Source organism: Cynoglossus semilaevis, chromosome 7 (genome assembly GCF_000523025.1).
Source record: "Cynoglossus semilaevis isolate Cse_v1.0 chromosome 7, Cse_v1.0, whole genome shotgun sequence".
NCBI classification, from domain to species: Eukaryota; Metazoa; Chordata; class Actinopteri; order Pleuronectiformes; family Cynoglossidae; genus Cynoglossus; species Cynoglossus semilaevis.
Window position 1 is genome coordinate 1455734 of NC_024313.1, and position 10982 is coordinate 1466715.

General features: G+C 42.1%; 1 protein-coding gene across 1 annotated transcript in view; it reads left to right on the forward strand.

Annotated features, from left to right (window-relative positions):
• Positions 1-10982, forward strand: part of LOC103380674 (nesprin-1-like) — a 121135-nt gene that overhangs the window by 21403 nt on the left and 88750 nt on the right. The window contains exons 5-7 of the mRNA XM_025057041.1: positions 5820-5881; positions 10023-10118; positions 10751-10834. Coding sequence (XP_024912809.1) covers positions 5820-5881; positions 10023-10118; positions 10751-10834 — 242 coding nt within the window. The remainder of the gene's footprint in view (positions 1-5819; positions 5882-10022; positions 10119-10750; positions 10835-10982) is intronic.

Here is a 10982-nt window from a genome sequence, read left to right on the forward strand (position 1 = left end):
GTGAACATCAGGCGCTGACCCACGTCTAACCTTCACAACTCCAGAGCAAGTTGGCGGGGCTGCCAGGAGCAGCACTGGGGAAACGCAGCAGCTGAGGTTCAGTTTGTTTTAACTCTAAGACGCCCCTCCTTAATACCCCCTCTCCCGGTTAGAGAGGAGGACTACTGAGGTCTGTAGCCTTAAGGTGTTTTTCTGCACACATGTACTGTAGTTAGCGTTAAAACAATCGTCTCTTTCCAGGTCACTGTTATCAGTTTGTGTTTCACTATGCACCTGCTCACCCACCAGTTCTTTCAACTCCCCTGTTGACGCCTAATAAGTCCTAAGAATCCTCGCCGTTCTGTTTTGATTTTGTCCTGAGGTTGTTTTTCTAAACAGATGACTCTTGCTCTTACAGATTAAGCTTGGTTTTCCTACTGTATGCCTCCAGTTTTATCACAGATAATGCTTTTCTTATAAATAAGCCCTTTTGATAGGCTCAGCACCATGGACAGTTCTGTCACGTCTCCCCACAAGTGAAGATGTCGTTGACAGACGTTAATAAAGAACAATAGATTGTTGCATGTGCAACTGGCCGTAGTACTTCACGACCGCAAACAAGACCATAGGGTTCAGTTTTGTCACTGTGAAATGATTGAGTTGGGACTCCATGCACCATGAGTACTTTGGGGGTTTCTGCTTCCACTTTAGTCATGTAGTGTACGTGAGTCTGATGAAGGCAATATATTTGGAAATGAAAACAGTAGTGCATGAGAAATTCCAGCTCTGCAGTCAGTCTCTGTTACCAACATGGTCAGACTTTATGTCCATAAGCCCTGAGCAACATGCGTTTCATTATTATTATTATTTACCCCCAAAAATGTAACAAAATTAATTTTTTCCACTCTTGCAAAGGATAAACCTTATTATAGAATGTCATTTAAAATTACACTGAAATGAAGAGAATTCAAAAAAGGTAAAATGTCAACAATTGTGATTCCATCTGTACATTAATTTTGCAGCATATACATATATATGTTAGAATGCATTTTTACATTTATTCTATATATATTTAAAAATGTACCTACGTATAAAAAACCAAATGCTGGTGAGTAACATGGAAAAGGCTCACGTCGCCACTGGAGCAGCCAGTTAAAGGCAGAGCTCCTGCTGCAGGAGTGTCAGCGCCACCATGATTATCAGCAGACAGATAGCGGATGACAGCTGCCATTGGTTATTGATGACTTTCATAATTAAAATCCCTTATGGGGGGAACCCAAAGAACAAAAGAGAAAACTACCCATATGATGAATGATCCTTTCATCTTTAAGGCTGATATAAAAACTATCATTCCATTCAGACTGATTATTGCTGTCCAGGAAACTCTCTGTGAATAGGCTTTCAAAGAAGAGCCCAGTGCTTTTATTAGTGCTGGCAGAGCTCACAGCGACCCTGAGCTTGTGCCTGTGTCTGTGTGTTTTGGAGTACTTCAATGAAATGTTCTATTAAATATGAGCAAAATAGTTCGACTGAGTAAAAGGGGACATGGGTCACACGAAAAAAAGGACAGTCAATGAAAAGAAAAAATATTCTTGTGCTTTTACTGCTGCAGATTGGACTGTAGTGTTCACTCAGTAACTTGGGTTTATTTAAGGAGACTGATTAAAAATAGAAAATGCACATAGTATTTATTTTCATTAGGACAATTGTGTCTTCTACAACATGTAAAGTTTTTATAGGGAAAATAATAGCTTAATAGAGTCGATCTCTCCAAAGGTTCGACTAAGTTAAGATAATCTTAATGACCTTAACTTTTACTTTGGGTTAGATATATATGCAGCTCTGCATCCCTGAAGTTCTGTTGCTGTCTCTCTGTCTTCTGGGTCTATTTCCCACTGATAAATATTTCCTCCCAAAGGTGTCCCACATAAATATGCAGGCAGAGGGCAGCATACTTATTTCATATGATTCTGTGGTTTATTTGTGATCTTTTGTGTTAAAATTCTATCAGATTTAATACCATAAATTGTGTGTAAACCATGCTGTTCAACATTCAAAACTCGTTCCACCACTGGATGCTGTTCTATTCTCTACTCTGTATCCCCAGCAGTAGCAGACAGACAAACGTACTGTACGTGACTGTTAGAGATGAAAGCGGTTCTGTTTTGAAAACAGTACTGTAGCAGATCAGACAGGATGGCTGCCAGCGCTAGTCTGCTCCCCTGCAGGCTCTGTGTAGCAGGAGGCTGTAAGCCTTAGAGCCCTGTGTGAAATCTGTGTGAATGAGAGTGAGGAGGAGTATTAGAGTGTCAGCAACACACACAGGGAATTCCTGCACGTCTGTCCCATTGCTGTGTTTCATCGTGTAAGATGCTGTCAGAGCAAAGCTGCCACATCCTTCCCTCCACCGAATGGTTTTAACGGTGCCCTCCTACCACTGCTGAGTTTTCCCTCTCTACATCAGGATGGGGCTGCCGTGACATCACCCACTTCCTCGGACTCTGATTGGCTGACCAATGATGGGGTAGTGGATGGTTTCTGCAGCCTAGAGTGGGAAATTGGGAGAAGAAGAGAGAGAGAATGAGTGAGAAAGGAGAAGGAGAGCGAATACTGGACATGGGGGAAGGAGAGTGAGGTGGAGACAGTGTGGAAAAGAGAGAGAGAGAGGGAGAGTAAGTGAGAGAGTGAAAGAGAGGGCATAAGGGACGAAGCAAGTAAGATTGATGCTGAGGCAAGCCGGCACTGCACCGCTCTCTCTCTCTCTCTCTCACACTCACACACACACACACACACTCACACTCTGCGTTTTGCAGTTCCCTGGGCTGTGGTGGACTTTGCATCACATGTGCACTCACATCACACTCCCAAGCTGCTTAACAGGCAGGAAAAAAGGCACAGACTCTAAATGAGTCTGCAGCCTGTTACTGCAGGACTGGAGAGAGGACAAGAAGTGAAAGACCAGAGGAGACACCGTCCCTCCTGCTTTACTGGAGAGCAACAGTTCCATCGCTGAGAGCTGCAGGTCTCCAGGGAGCTCTTCTAAGACAGCCCCCCAAAGGAGGAGGAGAGGGGGGGAGAGAGAGAGAGAGAGAGGCAGAGGCAGCAAGGGCAGGGGCAAGGGCAAGTGGAACATCACCTAGAAGTTATCTTGGATGTCTTCCCAACGTCCCCATGAAAACAGGCGGGAGACGAGGCGTAGTCTGGGGTACAAGATGGCACGGCAGCCGGGTGGCGAAGCCTCCCCAAAAAGGAACTCATCACTCAATCTGGTGACAGGATTCTTCCACTACCTCCGCGGTGAGTGAGATGCTCTGTCCGCATGGCTGTGAAGAAATACTGAGAGAGAGCAGGGAGGAAAGTGACGCTGTGAGGGCGAGTGTGTGTGTTTTGCGTATGATGAGGGTTGTGTTCTGTGGGTGTGTGTGTGAGATAGTGTGGGCACTGCAGCATGGACCGTACGTGCTTGCCGCACGAGTGTGTGTGTGTGTGTGTGCGTTTTGCAGTGCTGTCTTCAAATGTTCTCTTTTGGGCAGGTTCTGTTTCCCTGGGCTGTGGTGCATTTTAAAAGCAAATGTTCTCACATTTATTGGGGGGCGGGGGGGGCGTTTCCACCTTGTCAGAGTGTGTGTTTGTGTGTGAGTCCTGCTGAGCTCTGAGCCTACGGCAGGTGAAACAAGCAGTTGTAGAAGAGAGGCAGCACCTCAGTGTGTGTGTGAGTCACAGCACAGTGGGAAGGGTGTCAAACTGTTTGATTTCTGTTCTCTGACTCTGACCCTGTGGCTGTGAGCCTGTCTGTCTGTCTGTCTGCTCATCACTATTTCAATACACTGCTCTCAGCATTCTGTCTGCCTGCAGCTCTGAGTGTCTCACTGTTTAACAATTAGATGAGACACTCTTTTTTTATGTAGATTATTTCATGTCACATTATTTCATAAATCCTGGGGAATTAGGCAGCGGCTGTTCCAACTGGTACGTCTTTCATTTTCCTTTTTTTGTTCCAGCCTGCCTCTGAAACAGAAGACTACATTTCAATGATATTTTATCCAGGCCATTTTCACTGCGGGGAGCCCAAGTGGCTATTTCTGGAGCTGCGGGTAAAACTAATGATGATACAGTTCAATACTTGTCAAGGAGGCAATCAAGTGTGTTAACTGGCCGCTGCACTGCTTGGTTGCTGAACGTGGCTGTTTCCCTTTGTGATGATGGAAGAAGGTGACGGTCTCTGCGTGTAGAAGTGTGACTGTGTGTGTGCCTGTGTGTGTGTGCTGTTCAAAGTCACCCCGTCCCTGAGACTGAGGAGCTGGCACCACATACATATGTGCAAATGGACATGTTCCATGTCACATGTTTTCCTGCTGTAGGACTCAGAAGGTTTAAGTCTTTCTCATTCTGATCCACTGTTACAGCCCATCAATAATTGATTACCCCCAGACCCAATCATAAGATTAATTCATATAAACGGGGACCTGCTCAGTGGCACGTATGACTACGTGTGGATGTGTCTGCATTATGCATGAATGCCCGCCCCTTCCTACCAAATGCGCAGACGCCCATTTTCTGCTTCTGCGTGCCCACAATGCCCGGTGCCACACTAACCAACTTCATCACTGTCAGAACGTCAGTGTTTTATTTGAGTTGACACACTGATGCTTCTTTCAGAAAAAAAGCCTCGTCACCTGACAACACAACGTCTCTTTAGAATCCCAGGTAGACTCTTGTGACAGCTGCGTGTGTTCTGCATAATAAATGAATTCTGTTTTAATTACACAGGGAAAAACAAACACAATAAAAGGACAGTCTTAGTCTGTCCTTACCCTTTCCTGGTCCAGGTACTATGGAGCTGAGCATCCATGTATCTCTGGGCTGCACACCACAATTAGACAAGACACATTAGACTTAAAGATTTATGACTGACTATTCCAGGCAAGTTGATCCTGGCTCTTCCCACCAATAACTTTAAGATGAGTTACTGCCAATTAGGAGGTGTGTTTCTCAACATAAGACCAACCAAACATGCCCTCATTACTGGCAAATGTTTCACTTTACAAAATATGTAAATCTCAATTTTCTTGATAATTCCGACATAGGCTACTGTACCTTCATTTCCAAAATGTTTTTTAGCATTGTGCTGAAGAGGAAGCAGTGACATTTGAGCCAAGAGCTCGAGGTCGTTCATGGTTGTAAATGTTAGCATTTCTGCCTGAAATATGACTATTATTCTAAACCGTAGCTGCACATGTGAGAGACAACAAGCCTTGATTTATGTCCTGTTCTCATTTAGGTGAAGTGGCTTTAGCAGCAGACACATCAGCTTCTATTGATTGTGAGTTGATTAAATGGACTTTATTGCTGCAGTAGCCTTCACCAAGAATGTCCTTTTTATGAATATTCCCAACGATGTTGGCCTTTTTTTTACGTTGGCACTCAAGTGAGCTGTATGGCAGCAGCAGACCCTGATGCTGCAATGGCAGAAATAAATAAAAGCCTTATATAGACGATGGCAGACGGACCTGTCATGGTATAGGAAACACTCCTGGCCTTCTATCATAGAAAGGGCATTTTTGAGAGTTGGGTTTTTTTATCCTCACTCAGAGCGGTCCAGTGAAAAGTGGAAATGCCATCTTAAATGTCAAACATTTTTTTCAAAGACATCACAGCATGGCGTGAGTTTTGACTGCATTTAAGCAGATGTTACAGAAAGCAAAAATATTGAAGTTAATTAGAGTTGCTTTCCAGCAGTTGATAATCAAAACAAAAGACAAGGTGATGATTGTGTTTTAATCCTAGTTTTCTTTTTTTCCCTGCATGCTGATTGTGATGCTCTGGGCTCTGATTTACAGACGAGCAGGAGGCAGTGCAGAAAAGGACCTTCACCAAATGGATCAATTCCCACTTGGCCAAGGTAAGGGAGTTTGTTTTACTGTCATTACTGCTGCCAGTATTGTTTTATTGTCTTTCTTTAAGCACATTAGAGCTGTGATTTGAGGACTGAAAAAAAAAAAAATCTAAAATCTATTTCCCTTTTCCATTTCCTCTCAGAAACTCCTTTCACAATGTTCTCTGTGACAGTTTCTAAGACTTATTGTGGAACAGGACACATGAGCGCACTGACACCTGCATGTACTCTTTTTGTCATCATCCAATCTTAAATAGCTGGTAGCAAGGATTTACTTTATCTAATGATCACACTTTAATTGCAGCATTTAATACACTGTCATTTTCCCCCTGCAAGCTGCTTTCAGTATTTTAAGTTCTGTTGCCCTTCATCTCAACACAAACCCATTAAGATTGTTCACGATTAGGATTTTTTTTTTCAATCTAATAACTGCCCCTCGTTTCTTAGTTGGGTTTTTTTTCAATGTAATAACTGCCCCTCGTTTCTTATTCTCAGAGAGAATGGACAAGAGTATATCAGTGACTTTCACTAAACAATTAGTCCTGAGTCTGAGTGCCACTGAGAAGTGTGTAATTATTGTATTATTCTGCATTAGCTTCCTCAATTTAACAAATTACGGCTTGAATGGTGTGTCGGGAATGGAAGGACAAGGCAAATATGGCACGGCACAACACAATTAAGTGTTATTTCAATCTGTGACGCTTTGCTCAAGGTTTCCTATATGACGGCGACAGCTGTGAAGGCCTTGAACCTCTGTGAGATGGAGCAGAAAATTCATTTGAAAAGCTCTCCAAAGGAAATAAACCTTGACGTAACACTGACTGACTCACAGCCACACCAGCTGGAAATAACTCTCAGGCCAACATCTACATGCCTTAAAACTTTAATTACCTTTAAGATGAGAATATAGTTTATTTATCAGGTCATTCTCTCACACAACAACACACGACTAGAATGAGAATTTCATTTGATTCTTTTCGTGCTATTGAAAATGTAAGGCTGTTGAAGGGGAAACCAAAGAGAAAAACAACAATATAATAGCAATATGGAACGTTTAATTCCAGTTCCCTTTTGTTTACCGACTCCCCTGATTAACGGATCGATGATACGATTGCACTTTCTCCAGGAAAGATAACCATGTTTGTGCATCGTGCTTTTCCCTCCACCTCGTTGATCAAATTAGTGGCTGCTCTTCCTCCTCCTCCTCCTCATCCTCATCCTGTTACAACACCGCGCAGTCCTTCACCTGATGCCTGGCGTTGTCATAGTGATACTGATTGGCTCATATCGTTCTTCAAATATGTCTTACTTTTTTTTATTATTTGAACAGCGTGAAGCTGTTTGATGATTACAGGGCAAAAGTCAATTTGCCTGGTGTGGAGAAATCTGTGGTAATCACATTCAGATACTTGTAAAAAGATTGTTCTCTGTAGGCTGGCTCTGATAAAAATGGTATTTTTTCACTGTCTTACATGAGAAGAACTTTGTCAAAGAACTGCATGGGGAGACTTATTGGTGGGTCTGTGGTTGGTGGTGGGGGGGCAGTGTGAGAGCTAAATGGGGAAGGCAAGGGGAAGGCTTTAACAGTTGGTTTAGCTCTACTCTCACAGGGATAGATCATGCCCTTGGCTATGCGGATGATTAGGCCACTCCAGTTATCACAGGTCTTTAATACAGTGCCTAAAGGTATGTGAATAATCGTTAGGTGTGTTGAGACATGGCAAAAAGGATTCCTTTCTCCTCAGCACTCCCCTCCCCCTCTTTTTTTTATTCCACAGGTTTAACAAAAGATGTTTTAATGTGAAGAGATGTGAAGAGATGTGTGGAAGCCAGTAATTTAAACAGGAAATGAATGGCTCTTATTAAGTTCACTAGATGAAGTCACCAGTTACTGTTTAACCCAAAGGTTTAACTGTTAAAGAGGAACAGAGTAGTTTCTTTCTTTGTGCATTTATTGGATGAGTTTACTGTGAAATTCTGCAAACTAAGATCAAGTTTGGTAAAAAAAAAGCATAGAGGCTGAGGGGACACAGACTAAGATCAAGTTTGGTAAAAAAAAAAAAAAAAAGCATAGAGGCTGAGGGGACTTCGTTATAGGACCCCAAGTTTCCATTCTGACAAATCCTTTCACAGAAGGTTAAAGCTTAATTACAAACGAGCCAGTGTGAAAGGCGTCTGCGCCACTCAGGCATTTTCCATGCAAACAGCTTAAGGGGAATAACCAGTCAACCAAGTGTTTTAAAGAGTTTACACACACACAGCTTTACACACCCTGTGTGGCATTTACTTCCCAGTTCCCGCTCGTCCCTCCTCACACTGATGTATAATGAAATCTTGCAAGTGCATGATGACAAATGACAAAAGGAGATATTTATACCCATAAAACTATTAGTATGCAAATGTATTTCAATGTTCAACATGTCAAAATTTGAGCTGATGACCTCCGACCTTCTACCGACATTAAAACCTATTGGATAAATTAAAAGGAATAGGTAATCCTGCTTCTGTCCGGATGAATAATGGAATGAAATTGACATTTGGCATTAATGACCCATTAGAACGTTTTACACTCACAGGTCAGATTCACTCATTTACAAAATTAATTTCAAATCCACGGAGCTCTCACACCAATATTTGTACATGGCTGATACATAGATGATCCTGCCTTAGCGTAGTCATCAAACCACATTAGATGACTTGTGTTAAAAATGGAGTGAGTCTCCAAGTATTTTAGTTGAGGTTCAGTTTTACTCGTGTTATTTCTTGCACCATTACTTTTTATGCCCATCAGTTTAAATATGCAGATGATAAACATTAAGTGTTATTTTATTCTTTGACATGTGTGTGTCAGTCAGTGTCAGAATAAACTTCCTCATCCTTCTGTCTTTACTGCTGCTAACCAAACAGGAGCATGGATTACGGCGTGGCTTACGGTTATGGCCCAGACACTCGTAAGCAATTAGCTCATTAAGATCCTGAATTATTTTTTACAGCTCATTTGACCAAGCAGAGGAAATTGATATGACTTTCTTCTTTTGTAATTAGTCATAAATTCCCTCATTAGCTTTGGGATTATAATGAACAAATAGGTAAATTTCACTTTAATTAGCCGCAGGGGCATTTGTAAGTGTTTTCTCTGTCACTTTGTGATAGATCCACGAGTGTCTTTTGAATTTTCTAATATCCGACGCCATGAAATGACATTAAGCGAGGAATTACTTTGAAGAGCCAGTGTATTTGCTAATTAATTTTGAGAGAGGGCGAGGTTAGTTTCCCTTCCCTCTCTCTCTCTCTCTGCCTTCTGTCATCTTTCTTGCTGCCACTCTGTCTACTCAATTATACCCCTCAGATCCAGTGGATTGGGTGATTTAACTGCCCCTCTCTGCCTCTTTTAGCCCCCCCACTCTCTCACCCACCACACACAGACACACACACCACAACCATGGCCATTCCTCTCTGCAGTCTCTCACCCTTACTTTCACTTCAGCTAATCTCCCTCTGAATGGGTCACACACATGAATATGCCCCCCCCCTCCTCCCACTCCTCCCCTCAGCCCCAGCATGTGATTGGGCTTAAAGAGAAATCCCTCATGTGGCATCAGCTTCAAGTAGTGTAGTGATGTGAATTTGCCAAAGTCTGAAGTTTGTGTCAGGTCGGGGATGGAGTCAATGAGAGGGAGACGCTTTGAAATCATCAGCATATTTTAGGATTTCAGGATCCTAAAATCCTTTCTTTTTAAATAAGGATTCAATTTATCTATGTTTTAGAAGTTTAAAATAACCCAAAAAAGTCAAATACTGTTCAGGATGAAATTATCCAAAAATACAATATAATTCTGTACAGAAATGGATAAAAAAAAAATCTAAAACCTCAGTTTCCATTTTCTTATGGTGACCATGTTTCTATGAATGCAGCCGTGTGGTTAACTGTGCAGTTGTTGTCACATCATTTCATTGTTCAGGCAACAGTTATTAAGATTAAAACCCACAGCTTTGCATTCCTGTAGAACTTAGACTCCGTGGAATCCATCGTCCTTGGAAACAGGAATCTCTGTTTGACCTCCATTGAAAAATAAACCCCGAGGTACTTAGTTATTATTTTTATGACATAAAAAAACAACATGTTTTTCTCTTGTCTTCCACACAGCGTGTCCCACCTCTGGTGGTGACAGACCTGTTCGAGGACATCAAGGATGGTGTGATGCTGCTGGCCCTGCTGGAGGTTCTCTCTGGACAGAAACTTGTGAGTGTGACGATCACGTTCAACCAATGAATTCACCAAAACCTTCCAACGTTTTCAACTTCTGACATATTTCTGGATTTTTTTTTTTTATAACATGCAGTTCATTACAAACGTATTTATTCCCCTCAAGGTTGCATCCACAAACATTTTTTTTTCCTGACAAATCCTAAATAAGCCACAAACCTAAGGCAGGGCATGTGAAATGAGCCATGATAACATGTAAATGCCTATTGATCGGCTTTTTTAGGATGTTGGAATTGCATCAGAAGCTCCAGATTAACAGGAACAGATCTGACTTCACATGCACATCACATGCAAAGTGCACAAATACGGCCTGAGGATTTCACCCCCCTGTGTGGCCTGGGGTCTAAGCTTCCTGCCTCCTATTGATTTGTTTATAGTCAAACACAGGTCTGATCAGACTCCTACCCTTTATTTCTTTAGCTTTATTTATTTTCTCTTTATTTGACTAAATATTATGATCCCCAAACTTCCACACATGTGCTGCATATCAGCAGAAAACTAAAACAACTGTCTTTTGAGTTACTGAATTCTTATTTTTATCCTTAATTTCTTTGTTCTTCCAATCTTTTTCTACATCTTTCTCTTGTTTTTTTTGTTTTACCTCCCAGCCATGTGAGCAAGGCAAGAAGCTGAAGAGAATCCACTGGGTCGCCAACATCGGTACAGCGCTCAACTTCCTTGAGGGAAGGAAGGTGGGAATTCCTGGATTTTCTTTGTGTTTTTTTATATCACTGTTTTTCCCCAGTTGCTTCTTTACACTCCGACTCAGCTTCTGCCTTGTGGCTGCAAACAATGACCTTCACTAACCTGTTACCCCTCCCCACTCTCCCAACCCCAGTT